General features: G+C 45.3%; 1 protein-coding gene across 2 annotated transcripts in view; it reads right to left on the bottom strand.

Moving 5' to 3' along the window:
• Window positions 1-2,769, bottom strand: part of JAG2 (jagged 2) — an 83,944-nt gene extending 81,175 nt beyond the window's left edge. Inside the window, exons 1-2 of one of the 2 annotated variants that reach the window (XM_018556572.1) lie at window positions 2,513-2,769; window positions 1,101-1,424 (exon numbers count right to left, since the gene is read on the bottom strand). In XM_018556572.1, coding sequence (XP_018412074.1) covers window positions 1,101-1,424; window positions 2,513-2,638 — 450 coding nt within the window. In that variant the 5' untranslated portion in view covers window positions 2,639-2,769. The remainder of the gene's footprint in view (window positions 1-1,100; window positions 1,425-2,512) is intronic. The other variant, XM_018556581.1, reaches the window with a different exon arrangement.
• Between the last annotated feature and the right edge of the window lie 20,696 nt (window positions 2,770-23,465).

Below are 23,465 nucleotides of genomic sequence, written 5' to 3'. Positions count from 1 at the left end.
GCATACTTTCCGCAACTGGCTTTGGTTCACACACAGCCCTGGACTTGGAAAGTGGCCGGCTTCAAACTTAATCTACGAAGTGTGTGTGCTTCAAACACCAGCACGCCATGCGCTCGTGTCGCAATCGCCTCATCCCTCCCCCACCCGTCCCAAGCCTCACGCTGGCGACGAGCCAACTGCGCAACACACCCCCAAGGTGACAATGCATTCCCCGGAGGAGTCTATGCAGCTCAGAGCCAGCCTCTCTGCAGGCTGCATTCTCTGGTCTCTCGATTCCCCAGGTAAATACAGTAACACAGCCTACAGCCTCCCCCCGCTGTACACAAGGCACCATGAAATCAACCCCCCGTCAGCCCAGCATATAAGAGCATTTATTAAAAGAAAAAAAAAGAAGAAGATTAAAAAGTCACTTAAAGGGCTTCGAACATAACAGCTACACAAATTTAAAGATCAATTCCCGTCTTAGGCTACTGATATTTCGGCTTTTAATAGGCGTAAAGGGAGACCTGGAGCTGAAAAAGCAAATTATAGCTGCCATCTGAACTAGCAACCTTTCAGCGTGTACACTCAACGCTGCTCCCTTTGCAAATTCTAATCTTCAAACCGGTGTTACAACAAGACACCCAGGTGCTTGGTATCCATGCAAACTCAGGTGAATTGCAGGCAAGCAATTTCCTTCCAGAGAAGGTTAATCACTAGTGTACGCTGAACAAAGGAGGGGGGAGAGAAAAAAAAAACGGACAACTTTTTTCACTCAGGAAGAGAAATGAGAGTTTCTGATAAAAGAAAAAAAAAAGCAAACCATGATCCAGGCTTCAACACAAAGGTAGACCAACAACTAGAATCTGAACTTGCACTACGTCCGAGAAATAACCAGGAGATGAATTCCAAGCAAATCCAATCAATCCCCTCACAAAAAAAAAAAAAAAGTCAGATTTGGGTTTCCTTTATCAGGAGATAGACATCTGGGCAGTACAACACCAGAGAGGAAGTGAACATCCTGCCCTGCAAGGACACCAGTCAACACAAACAATGCAGCAACAAATATTGAGGAAAAACAAATAAACACTAATATCTATATTTATAAATATAGAACTTACCGGCCATGCAAACTGGAAAGGGATAATAATCCTGCCGTTCTCCCCAGGGTTTTTACCCTGCTGGTTGAATTTGTTGTTCATATAGATAATATTTCCACCAAGCACCGAAGTAAGTCCAGAACCGTAGTTGCACGGTCCAGTGGGGGTGATCTTGGCCTGAAACTCCTTGAGGCACACTCGGAGATAGGTGTCACATTCATCCTTGGTGCAGTCCTGGTTGTGGGCGCTCTTCAGATCATCGCAGCATTCCCCGCTCAACAATTCTCCGTTGACATTCTTCAGCGAGTTCAGCTGCAGCTCGAAATAACCCGTGGACTGGGAAGCCTAAATATAAACACATCAAATGGAGCACACATCACTACGGAGACTCTGGGAGCTGCCCCGGGAACACGTTACACGTCGCCCCCGTGGAGCGGAGACAAATGCAGATTAATTGGCTGACGGTCGTTCAACTCGTCAATGGCAAGAGGCGAACTGCGACGAAGGGGGTCTCACGATTGCCCACGGGGCGAGAGAGATTCCCTCCTTCGCAGTGTTAGAAGGGCTGCATGGAGTAAGCCTAGAGCTCTCTAGATAGTTGCACACCCCAGATTAACAAAGCGATATATATATATATATATATATATACACACATACATATACATACACATACATATACATATACACATACACACACACACGACCAGGTGCAGAACAAATCTCCCTTTAAAATAATCCAAGCAGAGATCCTAAAATCCAAAGCAAAAACTTTAGCCCGTGCCACAAGAGGAATTTATTCTTTCTGCATATGTTTTCATCGGCGTATATACATTGCATGTCGGGTGCTATATAGAAGCATGGATCCAGGTGGATCCAGGTGGTCACACAGTTTTTAGGAATACAGTAAAATCCGGGCAGCGTGCAAAACACATAGCAAGATAGACCGGCCTCAGTACGTTAAAGAGCGCAGCACTTCCAACGTATACATTCCATACGGGTCTGCTACAGCTTGCTGTATAGTGATCGTTCTGATCTGTTTAGATGATTTACATCCAAGGCTACAACTGCCTTTAAAATGATACATTTGTGCCTACTCCATCATGCAGCCCCCATGCACAGTGTGCAATATACTTATGATCACTGATCTATGCCCAGTACTGAACCTGCTATGCATGTACACATCCATGAGCTGCGCTTGTACAAATGTAGGCATCAGAGGCATAAACCTCTTTGATTCTAATAAATCATATTTGCAGATTATTGCTAGGCATAAAGTGACCCCTTCCCCTCCCCCCTATGAAAAGTTGTTGCCCTGCCATAAGGATCGCTGCGATCAGGATCGTCCACCCTCCGCTCCTTCCCTATAGGGGTACGGGATGCCCCCCTTTTTTTGCCATGGTGGGCACAGACCGTTAGGAGAAGGGCAGCCTTACCTGAAGCCAGAAAGTTAGCAGGAGGAAGCCCACCGCTGTCAGGTGGCCGCCGCCCCCGGGTCTATAGAGCATGGCCAGCGAGCTCAGGGGAGAGGCGGCAGGCGGGCAGCCATGGATTGAAGGCATCGGGCGGCTAGCAGCAGCGCACAGACATGGGATGGATTGTCAGGGCAGCTCCCCAGCCGACTCCTTGCATCGTTCTCTCCCCAGCTCTCCCAGCCCAGGCAAACCAACATGTGAGCAGCAAGACTGACAGCCGAGCTAGCCACTCGCGAGCGTCGCTGCGTCATTCATATTCATGAGGAGGCGGGGAGCGCTGGGCGTGGCCCGCCGGGCAGGGTGGCTGCAGGTGGTGAGTGTGTGTGTCAGCGGGGAGCCGCCGCGGCTGTGCGGGGTGACGGATCGTGTGATTGTTATAGAGACCCTCCGTGTACCGAGCTATGTACCTACCTGCCCCCGGGGAGAGGTGTACACACACCGCGATATGTTCCTACCTGCCCCGGGGAGAGGTGTACACACTCCGTGTACCAAGATATCTACCTACCTGCCTCGGGGAGAGGTATACTCCCTACGTGCACGGTGATATGTAATTACCTGTCCCCCCAGGGAGAGGTATACACACCCCGTGTACCGTGATATGTACCTACCTGCCCTGGGGAGAGATGTAGCGTGATATGTACCTACCTGCACTGGGGAGAGGTGTACACACTCTGTGCACTGTAATATATACCTACCTTCCCCCCCAGAGAGAGGTGTACACACCCGTGTACCGTGATATGTACCTACCTGCTCCGGGGAGAGGTGTACACAGTCCATACACGGTGATATGTACCTGCCTGACCTGGGGAGAGATGGACACACACCATGCACTGTGATATGTACCTACCTGTCCCGGGGAGAGATGTATGCACTCTCTGCATGGTAATATGTACCTACCTGACCCGGGGAGAGAGGTATGCACACTGTGCACTCTGATATATACCTACCTGAACCGGGGAGAGAGGTTTATGCACTCTGATATGTACCTACCTGACTCGGCGAGAGGTATGCACACTGTGCACTCTGATATGTACCTACCTGACTCGGGGAGAGGTGTGCACTCTGATATGTACCTACCTGACTCGGGGAGAGGTATGCACAGTGAGCACCTTTAGGGTACCCACATGCTTAGTACAATGAAGAAGTAGGGAAGAGGTCAGGATAAATAATAGATAGATGATGAATAGATAAATAATCCAATATATAATAGATGAGAGATTACAGATAGGTAGATACAGAGATATGATAGAGAGAGAGAGAGATCGTTGGAGAGAGAGAGATCGTTGGAGAGAGAGAGATCGATGGAGAGAGAGAGATCGTTGGAGAGAGATGGAGAGAGAGAGAGATCGTTGGAGAGAGAGAGAGATCGATGGAGAGAGATCGATGGGGAGAGAGAGAGATCGATGGGGAGAGAGAGAGATCGATGGTTAGAGAGAGTTCGTTGGAGAGAGAGATCGTTAGAGAGAGAGAGATCGTTGGAGAGAGAGAGATCGATGGAGAGAGAGAGAGATCGATGGGGAGAGAGAGAGAGATCGATGGGGAGAGAGAGAGAGATCGATGGGGAGAGAGAGAGAGATCGATGGGGAGAGAGAGAGAGATCGATGGGGAGAGAGAGAGAGATCGATGGGGAGAGAGAGAGAGATCGATGGGGAGAGAGAGAGAGATCGATGGGGAGAGAGAGAGAGATCGATGGAGAGAGAGAGATCGATGGAGAGAGAGAGAGATCGATGGGGAGAGAGAGAGAGATCGATGGGGAGAGAGAGATCGATGGAGAGAGAGAGATCGATGGAGAGAGAGAGATCGATGGAGAGAGAGAGAGATCGATGGAGAGAGAGAGATCGATGGAGAGAGAGAGAGATCGATGGAGAGAGAGAGAGAGCGATGGAGAGAGAGAGATCGATGGAGAGAGAGAGAGATCGATGGAGAGAGAGTGATCGATGGAGAGAGAGAGATAGATGGAGAGAGAGATCGATGGGGAGAGAGAGATCGTTGGAGAGAGAGATCGATGGAGAGAGAGCTGAAGAGAGAGGATGCGCGTCCTGGGACCTCGCGGTTGCGCGCAATTGCACACAGCAATTGCCGCGCGGCCCCATTGATTTCAATGGGGCACAACCGTGCGGCCATCGCAGAAAACGGTACATGTACCCTTTTTTGCAACTCGAGGCTGTTTATGCCGCGATCGTGTTCAGTTGTACGGGTGGAAAGGGAGCAGGAAACCGCGCAACCCGGGGTTCCATTAGTAAATAATGGCACCGCCAGTGCGATTGTCGGTGGCGGGTGACCACGTGGCAATCCGCGCGGTATCCTGCACGATTGCCGCGCGTTCACAGATCGCCCAGGTGTGAACTTACTCTTTGCAGCCCTATGCTGAGTAAGCACGTGACATTTGTCTGCTGCTGCGGAACATCTGTATTAATCCGACCGGGATGGCACGGAGGTTTACTGATAGAGCAGCCCGAAGAATGTGACCGCAATCTCATAGACCAGAGTTAGGCAACCTCAGCATCCCTGCCTGTAGAGTCAGGCTGTCAGTCTTGCACAGCCTCATGGGATTTGTTGTTCCACAACAGCTGACTGGCCAACCCCTGACATAGACCTAAGGTGAGGTCACGTCACCTTTTTTAGAGGTTCCCTGATCAGCTTGCTGTGAAGCCTTTTGCTGGGGCTGGCGTCATTATAACCAGAAAACACTTTTCTTTTTATTTATAAATAAGGATCCTCATCCTCGTGTGAAGGAAGGAAGCCGGCTCAAGCTGCCAGCAAATGGTTAATGGTACTTGGGTAGGAGATCCACATTTTGCTTAAAGACAAATGCATTTCTAATCCATTGAGCTCCCCCTTCTGCTTAAATAATGCAGAGCATTGGAGAGAGGAACGTACGACCCGAGTGCATGGACGGATGGAGCTGACCATACCCACATGACACAGCACAATGCCGCTAACATGGCAAAACAAACACACGAGGATGCGGGAACCTTCGAAGGAAATCATGACCCTGTTACAGTAATGTCCTTATAATGGCTGGAGTGTAACCTGGGCTGAGAAAAATACTACTTTCCTGGCTGCCTCTGGCTTCAGGACTTTCTGGTCTGGAACAAGCATACAGGTTAGACCTATATACTCATTCAAGGACCAAAAGTAATCTATATAGTAACTCTATACATTTTTCAAAGTCAGAAAGTAATCTATATACATAAACTATATACTAACTCAAGGTCAGAAAGTAATCTGTACACTAAATCTATACACTTTTCAGAAAGTATGGAAACCTCTGGATGAGCAGGACAGCTGTTCTGTGTCAAATACAGATATACAGTGTATGCAATGTCATACCTCCTCAGACTCAGTCTGCGTACACGGTATGGCCACTTGCTGACTTTGCAGATTTCACAGGCAGCTTAAAGTAGTGTTAACCTCTGAGATACTTTTTATATAATGAATCCAGATCAAACAAATATACATTGCAAGGGGCGTTACTAGAAATCACTGGGCCCCATAGCAAGATTTTGTATTGATTTCTAGTTACGCCCCTTGCAGAGCCCACCTGAGATCCCACACAGCCCACCTGAGAATGACCCTGCAGAGCCCACCATAGACTCTCTATGGAGTGCTCTGTTGGGTCTCAGGTGAGCTGGTCACACCCCTGCACACCTCTTACCTGTCAGCCCCGATCCGCTGTCAGCCTTCTCGACCGTTGGGCCCTGCCTCCTCCTGGGTCGTCGGCGGGCCCCGCCTCCATCGCCACTGGGCTTCACCTCTTCCTCCGCCGGGCCCCGCCTCCATCGCCACTGGGCTTCACCTCCGCTTCCACCACCGGGCCACAGCCTCCTCCATTGCAGCTGCTGGCTGTCACTGACTCAGCAGGTTGTCAGTGATCTGGACAGCCACGCGTTTCTTCTCACAGCCACCAGTGACAGCCAGCAGCCTGCAATGCCATAGCGACCCAGGCAGCCCGAACGGCATCAGGGGGACCCCTTTGTTCCTCGTCCTGTTATTGCTGTAAATGGGGGCCAATTCAATATTATTGTCCATGGTTTTGGAATGGGATGCCGAACAAGCTCATATAGATGTATCCTACTGAACACATTTGGGATGTGGAAGGCTAAAACCCAACCAGGTCCTCTTGTCTGACAAATACCTGACCTCACAAATGCTCTTTTGGCTGAATGGGCACAAATTCCCACAGATGCACTCCACAATCTCGTGGAAAGCCCTCTCAGAAGAGTGAAGGGTGCTATTGCCGTAAATGGGGACCAATTCAATATTATTGTCCATGGTTTTGGAATGGGATGCCGAACAAGCTCATATAGATGTACCCTATTGAATGCATTTGGGATGTAGAAGGCCAAAACCCAACCAGGTCCTCTTGTCTGACAAATACCTGATCTCACAACTGCTCTTTTGGCCGAATGGGCACAAATTCCCACAGATGCACTCCACAATCTCGAGGAAAGCCCTCTCAGAAGAGTGAAGGGTGTTATTGTCGTAAATGGGGGCCAACTCAATATTATTGCCCATGGTTTTGGAATGGGATGCCGAACAAGCTCATATAGATGTATCCTACTGAACGGATTTGGGATGTGGAAGGCCAAAACCCAACCAGGTCCTCTTGTCTGACAAATACCTGACCTTACAAATGCTTTTTTTGGCTGAATACACAAATCCCATCGACATGCTATAACATTTTGTGGAATGCCTCTCCAGGAGAGTGGAGGCTGTTATAGTTTCAAAGGGGTAGGCGGGCTCTGTATCAGTGCCCATGGTTTTGGAATGGGATGTCCAACATGCTCATATGGATCTGGGGTCTGTTGTCCACAAATTTCTGTCCATATGATATATTCTTTAGGGTCTAATTTAGCTTTTGATAATATTTTCAAGCTCAGAAAGGAGTCTATGGACATCTAACCATCATATTCACTATATGCCTGAAAGTCCTATGTTCTAGAGTTCCACGCTCTGGCCACACAGGTGGCACAGCAGGGTGGAGATAACCCTATCTTCAGCAGAAATGTCTTATTTATCTCTGCTTTCCTCCAGAGTGAAGGTACCAGCATCACTTTCCCTGCATTCCTGTTAACGATGCCTCTTGTATTTTTTCAGATCTGTCAGGTAATCTTTGAAAATATGTAGCTATCGCATTATGACTCCCTTTACTGTAACACAACAAATATGATCCTGCTCTGTATGAAGTCGTTTTGATGATGTATACCTCAATATACCGTAATGAAATCCGCATTCTTTTCTGCGTATGAACATATTGTGATGTGTTTCGTCTACAAAACTACTAGAACTTTCTCTCCAAACATTTTTAACGTTTGAAAAAAAAGTGTTTTTCCTTAATGTGACATATCAGAGAGATTCTCAAAATGAAAAAAATGTCTTTCCTTTGGGAAAATGTAATGTATTTTCTTTTCTTTGATTTGAATTTCTTAAAGCTGAACTCAATGCAGATATGAAAGGCAAATTAATGCAGCTCTGTATACATTAAAGTTGAACTATGGGTATGAATCATTTTACATATATGCACTGGTTTAGCTTGGCCCAATATAAGTATGCATATGCCATACCTGATCAGCCACGGGGGAACCTGTAAAGCGATATAGTAGCCACCATAGTGCTGTGTGACTTTGTGCTGAGCGGCTTCCCTTCTGTTCTGAAAACACAGGAGGTCACTCGCTCGGCACAGCGGACATTCAGGGAACGCCTAGTTTTTTTAATCACTGCATACAAGACATTCTCTGATTAAAGGAGAGGCGGTGATGTCACAATCTTGTCCAATCAGGGAATGCCTTGAAGATAGCAGGAAGTGATTAGAAATCCCTCCAACAGGGACTTAAGCAGCATTAAAGCTGAACTCCGGGAAATGTAAAACCTACCCATGCTGTGAGGCTCCCACTCCACTCCTTAATTTTGTCTAGGGCAGCTTTTCTCAACCCTTTTTCAGTCACGGCACCCTTTACAGTATGCAAAATCATGAGGCACCCAAGTCTAAAATGTAATCGATTTTAAGGGGGGCACCCACTCAAAAACCCACCCAAAAAGTGGGGTTCCCTCTACGCATCAAAGCCCTCCTTCAAATCAGGCGCCCCCTTTCACATCAGAGCCCCCTCTTCACATCATGAGACCTCTTTCCATCTGACACCAAGGGCCTGCCTCCAACCTAGAGCGTTGGAGGGAAATGGAGAACGGCGGTCCATGGGAGAGCGAGGCATAAGGTATGTAAAATGCTTTTTATTGGTACCCTAGACAAAACGAGCATTTAACCCTTGCAGTGTGCTCTTCTAGCATAGTTTTTTAATGTCTCCAGATTTATTGTGCTACTGAAGCCAATTTTTTTTTTTAGTTTTAAATAGAGGGAGAGGGATTAGATCACCTTTCAGGTTTTTATTAACTGTCTGTGTCCCCGTTAGGGAGATTTACCCTCTCTATATTTGTCCTGGTGACCGTTATCAATAAACGTGAAAAAAAATCCCATTTTTGGGTTGTCATCAGAACAGAAAAAGATGGGAAATCTTCCAATGTGGTTACTAGTTCTGGTGACCACCAGGGATTTCCCTAACTTTGTAGGGATTTCCAATCACTTCCTGTTGTGGCTATCGCACAGGAAGTGAAGGAAAATCTTCCCACAACGTAGATGGCAAAAAAAATCTGAGAGGGGTATAACCTCCCATACGCTATCCAAAACTAAAAAAAGTTTGGGCTTCAGTTCTAGTTTCAAAAATGCATTTTTTAGAAGAGTGAGGAAAAGAAAACACATCTGATTTTATTTGCTCTCTGGGTCGAAGTGAAGGAAATTCACTAGGGCTGCAACAACTAATCGATTATCAAAATAAGGCTGGGTTCACACCTGGGCGTTTTTCAGCGTTGATCAAAGGGCTGAAAAACGCTCAGCTAGTGAAATCCCATAATTTCCTATGGGCATGGTTCCCATCTGGGCGTATTTCAGCCTGTGGAAACGTGCTGAAAAACGCCCTATGCCCAAACAAGTACAGGAGCTTCTTTGGGGCGTATTTCAGCGCGTATCCATTGTTATTCCTGAGTGTGACTCGGGGTTAACAAAGCGGTAACCCCGAGCCACACTCGGGAATACAGCGTGGGTCTTACCTTGTCCGCGATCTCCGTTGTGTCCTCAGGCCGCTGCCGTCTTCCGGGTTCCATCCCTTGCGAGCGTCTGTGTCGCAGGGGGGCGGAACCGGTGGGAAGTTTGAAAGTTAAAAAGAAAAAAACCCTAAAAAAGATAGAGAAAATAAAGGAAAAAAGTGTCGAACGCGCGTTTCACTGAACGAAAAAATGCGCTAAAAACTAGCTGAAAAACGAGGAGAAAAAACGCACCTACAGTACGACCAGGTGTGAACCCAGCCTAATCGTTAGCTGCAGCCCTAAAATTTACCCTCACTTTTTGTCCTGATGCGGATGTCAGACAAAAAAGGAAGAACCTTCGGAAACCTAACAGAAGACTTTCCTCAGTGGGGACACAGGCAACATTTAAAATCTGACAGAACATCTAACTTTTCTACTCTATTCCCCCAAAATGTTTTTTTGGCTGAGTTTGAACTTTGCCTTGTTCAGGGTATACCCTACATCAGGGATAGGCAGCCTCTGGGAGTCATGCCTGTGGCTGTCAGAGTTTTGCAGCGCCTTATGGGAGTTGTAGTTCCACAACAGCTGTAGAGCCGAGGTTGCTTACCCCTGCCCTACATTATACAGACCTAAAAACGGACTGGACTGCTGACCTAACAGGGCAAACAAGCACGCAGCATTCGGCCTAATATGGCAACTAGCAGCCACTGTTTACAATCACGTATTGGGCTTTGTCACTGGCAGAAAGAGGAGATTTATGTTCGGACAATTTAGGTAAAGCTTTAGCTAGTAATAAGGATCTTAGCCCTTGAAAGCAAGGCCTGTATAGGAAATGGGAAGATAAATGTTTGGAGGGTGGTCACTGAGACACATTTGGCCCACACAGGGCTGCTGCACCTAATTTATGGCTGTTTAAATGTCCAGTGGATAGGAGATTTAGCATCGTAGACTCTGCATGCTCCCTGATGAATGCTACCCACTTTCTTTAATGCAGTGCGGATTAAACGTCAAAGAATGACCTATTGTCGTTTATAAAAGCAGCTTCAGAAGGTCCATGATATTAAAGGAAGGACAACAAAAAGACACGATAGCTGCTATCCAATAGCAAGGTGTGTTCACCCATAGTTTGCACTTCTAATGGTTAGCGGATTTGTCTGTCCGACTGTATAGATCACCATTATTAGTGGATAGTTTCGCAGTAGCCAGTGCTGGGTGCATTTACCTTTCAGGAATCAGTAGTGGCTCACATAGTCATTAATGTGAAAGTTCATACTAAAATTACTGAGAATTAAGCTTGCCATACACTTTAATATTTTCTTTGTTCAACCTGTAGGCTGAACGAAGAAAATATAACAGATTCCTTCATCAATGCTTATGATTGTTGATCGAAGAAACTTCCGCTTTCTTCATTGTATTCTGACAGTGGCCACCGGCTCATTGGCTGCCCGCTCTGTTCGTTTGAGGGTTTTCTGATCAGCTCCTTCGATCAGATGATAGAGGGATGCTGGCCGAAAGGGTGCCGACAGCGGCATCTTCGGTTCATCAAGAGGAGGACGAAATTTGCACAGTGTATGGCCAGCTTTAGCAGCCATATAACATACCTCCCAACTTTGCAGGTAGGAAAGAGGGACACATTAAAGCAATGTTTCTTAATTGTTTTCAGCCATGAATCCCTTTAAAAATCTCGAGGCACCCCAGTCTAAAATGTAAATGTAAAAAAACGATGTATGGCCCCTCCAAAATCCATACCAGACCCTTATCCCAGAGAGGGGTCTGGTATGGATTTTTAGGGGGAACCCCACACAAAAAGATGTGGTTTCCCTTTACATTCGAGTCCCCCTTTGCATGAGGAGCCCCCCTTTGCACTAGGAGCCCCCTTCACATCAAGAGCCACCTGCTTTCACATTTGAGTTTGCCCTCTTACACTAGGAGCATCATTCAGGTCAGAGTCCTCCCTTCACATCACGATTCCCCCTTCAGTTAAGAAGCTGGCCTACACCATGAAAAGGCATGATGCTGTGCGAAAATCTCAAAGCACACCTAAGGAAGGCAGAAGGCACCCCAGTGTGCCATGGGACCCTGGCTGAGAAAGGCTGGATTATAGCATGACGTATGTAAGCAAAGGAAGGACAGTACCTCCAAATGAGGGACAGTTGGGCGCTATGATATAACAAATGTACTGTGATAAATGCATAGCACCATGTTTGACTTCGGCTGTCCACCAATCAGCATTGGAAAATGAACTTGGGGAAATGCTTCCTCCTGCTTGCAGCAGACTGGTGACATTTTTTCAACCTAGGCAATGGACTAATTCACCCGTATAGCATAAAGAGCCATTTTTTGACACACCTGGAGCTGAGGGAAGAAGACTGCGGGCAGCTCATGTACGTCTATGGAGATGCAGGAGTTGTGCGCCCTCACACACTGTTCCCGCACCTTTGAGTTTTGACAGCCGCACACAGCTGCGTGGAACTGGATCCATCATGTATGCATCCGAGGCCGTACACCGTCTAACTTAGAACCCCCCCAAGTTTTTATGTTCACTACCCCACCAGTCTGCTCACCCATTGGATCAAAGTAAAAAAAAAAGGCTTCAAGTTGATCTGACCGAAGCTTATATAAGCTTTAGGACTCCCACAGCAGCAAAGAGACAGTGGTTCAAGGTATATCAAGATATGGTGAAGTATGCAACTTTATCCATTCCTTCTCATCAGCACTGGGTTCTCGGCAACCCAATGGCCAGACACAATCACTGTCAAGTGGAGGAAGGGAGAGAGTCCTTAGCCTTGTGTGAGCTCAAACCAAATCAAATTAAAGCTTACATAGGGCACTTCCACTTGGCTTTGGTATATGAACGCATCGGTTGGAAGTGGGGAGGGGGTGGCCGTTAGGTCAGAATTAATTGGGGGGTTATTTCAGTGAACCTGTTACCTTCACCCTGGTTTGGCAAAGCACTGGTTAACTTTAAGATAAACTCTGCAATCAACCCCAAATCTGTACTTGCTGAAAATTCATTCTACTTTCCCTTTAATATAACAACCAGTGTTTCCTTGACTGCACTCGCTCTTTCATTTGCTACCTATATGGGTGGCTACTTGAGTATACATGTTTAAATAAACTGCGTTATTGTTTGGTAATATGTAGTACAGACTCACTGGGGCAGAAGTTCAGTGTTCTATGGTGATTTATTATCTAAGACTCTCTAGGCCAAAACAAAAAAGATTACAGATTATTCCCGTCCATTAATCCCTCCTGGCTGGCATCTGTCCTTGTTTTCTTTAGAACATATACAAAAGTGCTGATAATAGTTAAAGACATAGAATCTACAGTTCCCCTGCGTTTTACAAGAAAAGAGACACTTTACCTTTTATGGGGTGCTTGAAGGTTTCTGCCTCTCTTCTATATGTAAACTTAGACCGCAACTTGATAGATTTTATGTCTGGACATTTAACGCCACGTGCAGGCCTGAGAGTATCTATTTCTCAACCCCTATTACATTCTTTTCTTATATATGCATAGATATAGATATGGCTATTATCCACAAAAAAATAGACCCAGGGTACACTCTCTTAAACTTAAATACATATCGTATGTATAAGAAGACTACAGCTTCATTAAAAAGAGATTATAACTTCTATAACATTACACTAATATTTTTTTTATATAGTAGGGAAGGGAGATTTCATTACACCTCATGTCCCGTGAACACAACAGGAACCAAGAAGAGATATCTCCAAGTTGAGAGAAATACTCTCTTAGTTGTCACCAGAACAGTTGTCCCCATTGGAAGATTTTTTCTTTATTCCTAGTTTGGTGACAATTTATAAGTTTGGATTTTCCCTTACTTTCAGTTCATACAATAGTTACTAGAACAAACAGATACAAGGAAAACAAAGATATTATATTATCGGTCATTACAGTCACTGGCAGAAAAATTAACAAAAAATAATATATCTATTGAATTAATAACTTGGCTCCTGTTGAAGTGGCAATTGGCCACGATATGTGTAGGGCATCTGTCCTTTACACTTTGGTTACATTACTTGTACCCGGGATTGGGGATTGTTCTCCTTCTTTTACCCTATGCTTCTTGTCATATTGTGCTTAAAGTGACATTAAACCCTCAGATTTTTTAACATAAAACAATACTGTAATGTGTGCCTTACTGTAATCCATGGTTGTTTCCCTTCTCTTTGCTGCTCTTCCTTTTAAATCTGTTCTCATGTTCTGCAGAACTTCTGTTTTGCAGCAGACTGCCTTGTCTCAGGAATGGATACCCGGTGTCTGTGTATAGGTTTGTATAGGCTTGAAACCTGAGCCAGCACTACAGGAAGAGGCCCTGAGCTGAAAAGTGAAGTTCTTCCCCAGCATGAGAAGACATGAGGATTTAAAAGGAAGAGCAGCAAAGAGAATGGAAACAACCATGGATTACAGTAAGGCACACATTACAGAATTGGTTTATGTTAAAAAATCTGAGGGTTTAATGTCACTTTAAGCTGCACTTTAGTCAGCCATAAAAGCCTAGCAGTATGTGGACCCTCCCCCTACACACAGATAGCAGATAGATCTAGGGGAGGTTTAAAGCAGATGAATACCCCAAACCTGGGTTTTGCCCACATCAGGGAACCTGATAGCTAATTTTTGCTTTCCTATGCACCTGGAAGTGCTTTTTTATATAGATAAGCTGAATTTTTTTTGGGGGGGGAACATAAACAAACTCCCCGTGCAGTGGGGCTGTCCCAGCACTGCGAGGGTTATATGTTCCTTTAAGTCTAGGGTATTGGGTAAAAGGACTTTTACTTACCTGATCCCAGCCTCCGCAGATACCCTACAGGCTACAAGACTGGCACCTGCAGCCTCTTACCTCCGGCGCTCCGGTGGGCCAGATGCCCGCTGACATCATCAGGTACAATGCAGGGCCCACAGCCCTGCATTACATGTGAGGACGCTGAAGGAAATTCCACAACCCAAAGTGTAGGGGAGACAAGGTGAGCAATAACTGCTGGGGGAGCGGGGAATCAGGTATGTAAAACTGTACCCGAGACCTGAAGGAGCAATTAACCCTTGCAGTTCAGTAGCAGCCTTATTGCAAGGGGTGTTTTGGGTTTTATTCCCTGGAGATAGGCTTTAAGTAATTTCATGGGTTAGGGTTTATAGATATGCAGAAGTGTTATCAGTTTCTGACCATGGATGTGTTAATGGCATTATAAGTCCACATCCATGCATATCGGATGCCTTTAAAATGCATGTTAGCATTTTCCCATTGGGTCCTATTAGATGTAATTACACGCACTGACAGCACTGCAGTACTCCTAGTTTGGATATTCAGTGCACTGAAAACATATTGGATCCCACTTATACAGTATATACTCAACACTGGAAGTATTTTTAAGAAGCTTTGCAGTGCTGTGCATGCATCAAAATATGCATATGATCAGTATCAATGTGTACATACACTCACCAGCCCCTTTATTAGGTGCACCTTGCTAGTACCGGGTTGGACCCCCTTTTGCCTTCAGAACTACCTTTATTCTTCATGGCATACACTCAACAAGGTGTTGGAAACATTCCTTTGAGATTTTGGTCCATATTGACATGATACCATCACGGGCCCAAAGTGTGCCAAGAAAACATCCCCCACACCATTACACCACCACCACCAGCCTGAACCATTGATGCAAGGCAGGATGGATCCATGCTTTCATGTTGTTTATGCCAAATTCTGACCCGGCCATCTGAATGTCGCAGCTGAAATCGAGTCTCATCAGACCAGGCAACGTTTTTCCAATCATATATTGTCTATATTTGGTGAGCCTGTGTGAATTGTAGCCTCCGTTTCCCATTCTTAGTTGACAGGAGTGGTACCCAGTGTGGTCTTCTGCTGCTGTAGCCCATCTGTTTCAAGGTTCAACGTGTTGTGCGTTCAGCATTGGTATTCTGCATACCTCGGTTGTAACAAGTGGTTATTTGAGTTACTGTTGCCTTTCTATCATCTCAGACCAGTCTGCCCATTCTCCTCTGACATCAACAAGGTATTTTCATCCACACAACTGCCGCTCACTGGATATTTTCTCTTTATTAAACCATTCTCTGTAAACCTTAGAGATGGTTACTCGTGAAAATCCCAGTAGATCAGCAGTTGCTGAAATACTCAGACCAGCCCATCTGGCACCAACAACCATGCCATGTTCAAAGTCATTAAAATCACCTTTCTTCCCCATTCTGATGCTCGGTTTGAACTTCAGAAAGTCGTCTTTACCACGTCTAGATGCCTAAATGCATTTAGTTGCTGCCATGTGATTGGCTGATTAGCAATTTGTGTTACCAAGCAATTGAACAGGTGTACCTAATAAAGTGGTCCGTGAGTTTAGTCTCCCACACCTTTCATATTGTTTTATCATTTTGCACACGGTTTTATTCATTTTAATATATCACTTTCACAGATGCATTGCAATTCAAGAAATGTCTAATGCCAAACAGCTCTCCATAGTGTCAACTTGAGAAGACCACAGAGAATAACTTCCTATAATGTTTACACTTTTATTATGACTTTTTTCCAAGTAATCCTATAGTCCGAGTTACAGATCTCTAGATGTGGAGCGTTGTGGGAGATCACATTTCAGACTGCAGCAACTGTTAATTTTAAGAGATCCAAGGAAGGTGACATCGTTTTTCCACCTGCAAGCCAAACACGACTCTCCCTGGAGCGTGTTGTTTTTGTAGACTATAAAGAGTTACTGAGATGTGCACGATATTAGCAACCAGAATTTTTTAATAAAAGGGGATTTGGTGTCCACTAAGAAGTTAATGCATTGATATTGTTGTTAACAGATAACCAATGAGGTTTTCTATATAGGATTACAAATATTTGATGTGACTTTAATTGAAAGAACCTTTAAGGGTACTCTCCAAATACCCTCCCCTTCCCCCCACTGTCATCAGTGCATGTAATTTCCTTATGTGGGGCAGTATGTCTAATCCTTCTCAGGGTTGCCGCAATGTTAAGGAAGCCGCACATATATCACTCAATCATTTGGAGTGACTAAAATGATCAAATTGGATAAGAATTGTAAACCGCAGCCACTCAATTCAATTCACTGAGCTTTCAAATTAATTTTGATGCTGGCAAGTTGATCAGCTGTGGAGTGATTTTAACACGTTTTTGATCAAACAAACACCAAAAACAAGTAATCTGGGGTTTTAAGAGGCGCACACCATTGGATTTGTTTAAAATCAGTATTAATTTATTGATTCCAACAGATTTTTTTCAATAAAAATTAATTTTGACATGCCAAAAATATAGGAATGAAAACACATACATTTTGTCCCCTCCTTTACAATATGCCTCTTGTGGCAATGGCCTCTACAATTAGAGGGCTATATCTCCCCAATGGAGACACAAACAGTAATGAAAAGGGTCTAACCCTTCCCCGCCCTAAACATTTTGCCTAGAGATCCTTTTTTAGAAAAAAACTATAAAAAAAATGGAAAACTAGAGCAAGAACTTGCAGAATCTTACAGAAGAACAGACAAGCATTACTGATATTACATAAGCAATGTTATAGTGGCGACTAATCCTGATTGTGTCGGCCGCACGGCGCCCTTGTTGCCATGGCGCCCTGTGCGGCCGCACTGCTCGCACACCCCTAAGGCCGGCCCTGAACATGGGAATCAAGAGATCTCGCTGCACTCCTTATCGAACAGAAAAGACCCGTATCGCCGGGTGGGTGCTTGTAGTGACCACGGATGGCACCGTGATAGAATCAGAAAGCATTTGAATGGCAATGTGCCAATAAATGGACTATTGCTTTATTATACTTTGGTGTGCTGGTGACGTTATTTCTCTTTCTAATCCTGAACATGCTCCTGAACAGGCTTCATCCCTGCAATGCAGCGACCAAACACACCTGCACACACCTTAAAGGCAGGTTCACACCATTTTCTGGACCAGATCTGGAATGCACTGGGTTGCGTTTTGCAGCATTTCTGCTGCGTTTTTGACACGTTCAATTTTAGGCCTTGCTGGGGGACCTCTGCAAGACCTACAGATAGCCAGGAAAAGAGCAGCACAATGCTTGCACATAAGATACAGAATTTACCACAGTTGTTCTTTTCAGAGCTGCTCAAATGATCATAGCCAGGGACAACCTGGGCAGCAATGCCTCTCAACTTGTCCACCTCCCTATTATTATTCTTATATTGCCCATCCCTCCGATCATACAGCTCTGGGCAGGCTTCCACAAGTTCTACGAAGAATTCAGCTTCCACTTCAGCCATCATGGTTTCTATCTTCACAAATCTCTCTCTCCACAAAAGCAGGAAGTCCTTGGGGGGGGGTGAGATCATCCAAACCAGCCCCCCCACTTTTTTTCTCCATTGCGTTGTGTTCCGTTGCATTCCAGTGCATTTTTTACGCGTTTGCGCGCATTCCGGTGCATTCCAGACCAGACAAAATGTGACATGCAGTATATTTTTGGCCTGGCCTGGTCTGGAACTGAACTGACTGTGATGGTGTGAATGGAAGCCAAGAAGAGCATAGCGAAACATTGGGATGCATTTCAGGTCCTGAAACAATCTGGTCTGGCCTGGAGGTGGTGTGAATGGGCCCTAAAGCTGACCATGCACTGTTTGTGACACTAAACTCTGTACCAGTGCAACTACCAGGGTTGCAGAGTTTGCAGCTGGGACCAGGCTCTAGCACTCCACCACTGTCATGAAATCATTAGTCTGTATTGCACATCACATGACAATAAACAAAAATTTATCAGTACTCGTACATGTAGGTACTCGGCAAGTACCAGTAATCGTACTCGCAAAACTGGTATCTGTGCATCCCTTTAGTTATATTTATAAAAACAAAATCATACATTAAAACAGAGATGTACAAATCCCAGGAGCTCCGTGTGCTCCTTACAAATGCCTCCTAATTTTTGAATTTTTCTCTAGTCTAGTCTTGGAGCTCAAAAGTATCGGTACTCGTACTTGTACTGAGTACTGTACTTGGTATCTGTGCAACCCTACTATTAACAATACTGTTCTTTCCTCCAATCCTTCATCACTCGGCTGTAGATCCTCAAATCATCTCTGAATTGGTGCTGACACTGTCCTTCCTTCTGAAGGGTGGCTACTTTTGTTCCCCATGGTCCCTGTGTGTTGTAAAGTAGCCACCGCTCCAAACTCGCTTCTGTGATGGACTAGAATCTCATGTTTAATTTACTAATTTGTATTGAGATTGTAGGCAGAGAGGATTTGAGAATCTACAGCCAAGTGTTTCACAAATAAGATACATTTTTGTTAATAGTTAAGGTACTTGAATACGTGTTTAACATTTAATTCCTGCATTTAGTGTCACTTTAAAATGTGAGCCTATTTCTGTAAATCAGGCAAAATTCGAGCTATGGGTGGCCCTGTCAGCCCCACCCAGCTCAACAAAATTCGACTGAAAAACTAAAGCAGCCATGCGGAAAATTGTCGACCGAACTGTGGCAACCAATCAGATGCAATCACTCTCTAGGTATTCAGACAGCCACGGGTACAGTTTAAGTAAGAAAATTATGGATTCCTCATCCACTATTTTGCTTTAATGAGGAAATTGAGCAGTTTTCTCTTGTTCAGAGTGTGAAGCTGAATGAGAGAAAACCAGCTTTATGGCCAGCTTTAGTTGCTCTCTTCTGCAACCTAAGAATCTCTAAATATGGGTCCCTGTGCTCTGCCATGTTCAAGTCTTCCTGGTGTCGATTGCTAGCCCTGTTTCCTTCTACCTCCGGTATGTTTCTCTTATGACAGCAATCAACACCAGTTGTCGGGTCCCGGTTCGTAGACCATGTCGGGTCCCGGTCCGTAGGCCAGGGCAGGTCCCGATCCAGGCTCCTGTGCGGGCACGCACACGAAGGGGACGTCCGCCGGCGCTTCCAGGCCGCGCAGGCGCAGACGTTAGACGACCCGGCGGGGTCACGCGGCGTGACGTCACCACGCGGATACGTTCCGGTGACGTCATCGCGCCGGCGCATGCGCAATAGGCCATCCCTGGGCTATATAAGGCGCATCTGATCATTCGTTCAGTGCTGAGTGATCTTCAGCCTGTGTGGATGTCAGTGTCTTGCTCCTGTCTTTTGGAAAAACCTGTGATCTGGCTTACTCCTGACGATTCTCTTGCTTACTCCTTGTACTGCCTATGCCCGCCTGTTATCGACCCTGCTTGCCTTTTGACGACTCTTTGGATTATCCTCGGTACTGCCTTTGCCCGCCTGTTGCCAACCCGGCTTGTTCCTGACGATCCCTTGGACTTTCCCCGGTACCGCTTGTGCTGCCTGTGCTGGATCCAGTCTGCCTCCTGACCTCCCCGTTGGGCAACTTGACGGCCAACTGCTCTATCAGGTCTCCACTCATCAGAAGCAACCCGGAGTCAGCACCCGGCACCCCCTGCCTGCGCACACTGTTTATCAACCCCAGTGGTCACAGACGGGGTTGCAAGGGAGGTCCTCCTCGTCAACTCGGGCCCACACCATAGCCCTTACACCAGTGTTGAACTTGGCACACTATAGCAACCCGTGATTCGGGGTTGCAGAAAGGAGCAACTAAATTCTTGGTGCCTGCACTGCAGTGCTGGAACCTCTCCAGTACTTGTAGGCTACTGACTGGAATGCACTGGGCAGTCCTAACACATAGACAAGGCAATTGTTTGCTATTAAGTCAGTTCACATCACCATGTTGCGGTGGTGTGCACTAAAAAAAGTAGTACATGCCTACCTTCCTAGATATTACTTTCTTGGTAGTTTCCGCTGTTGTTAAGACCAGACCCTTATAATTGTGTCAAATTTGAAAAATATACTGGAAATTTTATTTAAAGCACGCTGGAGTTTTAAAGTGGAGAACTAGTGAACTGAAACAGCAAACTCAACCCATTTAGTGAATTGTGAAATGAAAAAACAGTAACAATTGAACCTTAATAAATAGGCCTCTCTGTTTTTTCAACAATACATGCATGCAAACCTTTGATCAGAAAAACTCTGCTTTGGCTTTATGTTGAAGTTAATGGAGACCACCAACCTATGGGCTATATAGGAAGAGGATCCGAGACACATATGCAGCTTTTTTTCAATGTAGCAGCTGCCAGGTCTGTTTTCTTTAGCTCAAGTAGCAAGCCACTTGCTTTCCAATAACACATTTTGATAGCGATGAACCCCTGTTTATTTAGTGAGCCGTGTAAGACCTGCGGGCCGTGTACATTTCTATAAAAAGTGTACACAGACATCTAGAAAATTCAATCAGTACTACTCGGGTGTCACGTGGGCATTTACTCCCCTCCTGGAAGTTTTTTTTTTTTTTTTTTTCAGTTATACTGTATGTCTGCCTCTTGGCCTAAATATAGACACAGAGAAGCACATTCTGACATCTCCTGTTACAGATTCACACACGATTATGGCTGCTTCGAAGAGGGAACGCAGTCATTAGGTTCATTTCCTTTATTGTCACACCATTAAAATGCAATACCAGACAACAAGTAAAATCGTTCGGTGGACTGCTAATGGCAGTGGTGGAAACTTTGCTCCGGTGTTACATAAAGGCTGCCCATTTTACCCTAATTCAACCTTTAAAATTATTTCCCGTAATTCATTGTGGACAACAAGGGTTTTCACAGTGCTGCATGGTATGGTTGCAGCTGCTGGCCAGTGACCTCGTGTGGTGCGACCTCCCTCCTTTAGACCTGCGATCATCTGTCTGCAAGTGGTAGTAAACATGAAGCAGGGACGTAATTAATTTCTTTGTAAAAACATTGGGACTGAAAAAAACTGTGATGGGTGGAGTTGTAAATTCATGGACTACACTATCACAGACTAACAGGGTTATTCACAGAAGGGTGAAGAGTTTGGAGAAGGCAGGAGAAGTGAACAATCTAGGCCAAAGTAGCTGATTTGGAAAAACTTTCCGGTTCAGCTATGTTATCCTAAATGGTTGATTTCTCCTGCCTTCTCCAAACTCTTCACCCTTTAGTGAATAACCTTGTTAGATTTAATATAGGTGTTTGTAGAAGACCAGATTACCAGGAAAATTAGGTGACTTGGTCAAGCATTACTAGGATAAAGGTCTGAAAAACTGGGGAGGTAGGTTGTGCTCCTTCTGCATGTTCCAATACTAATGTATTGAATGTAATTTACCTTTAAAAGCAGAGTCAGTTCTTGATAATATCTGTTACCTGTTATATCCTTTCTTCGAGGACTAGATTTCTGGACCATGGAGGCCAGGGCTTAAAGTAAAACGTTGGCCTTCCATTAAAAAATATCACAAATACCTGTTGATCTTGCCAGTGAAATCTACCAAATACTATTTCTTGTGATGGCGTGGAAATGATGCTGCACTGCTCCTGAATTCAGAGCCACTCATGTAGGCTTTCCACAAGATTTTGCCATGTGCTTGTGGAAATGTGAGACTATTCATCCAAAAGAGCATTTGTAAGGAAAGCATGCAATTGGCATTCCAATTCATCCTAAAGGTGTTCAGTAGGGTTAGGTTTAGGGCTCTGTGCAGGTCACTCAAATGCCTTCACAACACATGTCTTTTTTGGGGCTGGCTTGGGGCACAGGGACACTGTCATGCCAAGAAAGAATAGGGCCTTCCAGAAACTGTTGCCAGAAGTTTAGAAGCATACAATTATCTAAATCGTTTTTGTATGCTGTTGAATTAACAGTTTCCTTCACTGGAAACACCTGAACTCAATAATTTGGAGTGTTTTCCACATATTTTTGCCATATAGTGTAAATTAAAACAATTAGCACATGTCCCGCACCTCATAGTACCATGGTGACTGGATTATGCAAATAAGAACAGAACTTTCATACCTTCTGTTATGTTCTTGGATGATCAAAACCTGCCTTGGCACATTCCAGACACCAAAGTAATTAGACTGAGTTGCTCCTGTCAATATAAGTGCTGGGGTAGGTTTCTGATATCCATTTGAACTAAGGAAGCCACTTGGCTGAATGGTGTAATGTCTTCATCATTACAGAACAAATCCAGTAGAATGGGATTAACTACTACTATGTATACCTGGATAAATGGAGTTTATTTAAGTGTATTAAAGGCTAAATTCACCTTTTGCAAAAATTAAAGAAATGCATATTTAATAATATAACAATAAATATGCTTTTCTTTAATGTTTTGCATTCAAGCCTGGAAAGCATTGCAACTGGGCTGCAAAGCTCAGGCTTCTGCACATTCTCTCCCAGGCAGGTACTGAGATACGGCGTTACAGTTAGGAGAGATAGGGAAGGACGGCTGGACTTCAAACTGGATTAAAGGAGAACTATGGTGTAAGTGTTTTTCCCCATAGTTCTCCTAAGGGTCACAGGGCTCCTGTGACCCAAAGCTCAGTATTAGCAAAAAGTTTTCCCAGCACACTCACCAGCCAGCATGCAAAAAAAACTAGTCTCACCGCTAAGGTTAAAAACAGAGGCTTAGGGGGCGTGGCTTAGCTATGACGGCGTGAGGAAGCACATTGCTTGAGCTCTGCTACCTCAAGAGACTTTTTCAGCTGATCGAGACATCTTTTCAACCCGTTATTGATGTCGTTTAAGGGCAAAACTCGCTCTGACAACAGCCAGCGCTCACAGACCTCTCTGCAGCGCTACCTCTCATCTCCAGCGCCGACAACCCGCAGCTCCTCCAGGACGGCCATGGCGTCTGACATGCAGGGTAAGGCCTCGGGACATGCTTCACCATCCCATCCCTGTGACACCCACGCCCCGGACGCCTCCATTCCGCTGCGGGCATCCTCCTCCACTCCCGATCCCAGCCCGATCGAGGATCCGGTCATCCCGCTCACCGTGTCCCCACA

Source organism: Nanorana parkeri, unplaced genomic scaffold, assembly GCF_000935625.1.
Source record: "Nanorana parkeri isolate BGI_ZX_2015 unplaced genomic scaffold, ASM93562v1 scaffold12, whole genome shotgun sequence".
NCBI lineage: Eukaryota > Metazoa > Chordata > Amphibia > Anura > Dicroglossidae > Nanorana > Nanorana parkeri.
The sequence above is the reverse complement of the archived record's forward strand: the minus strand, read 5'-3'. Positions and strand labels throughout refer to the sequence as shown.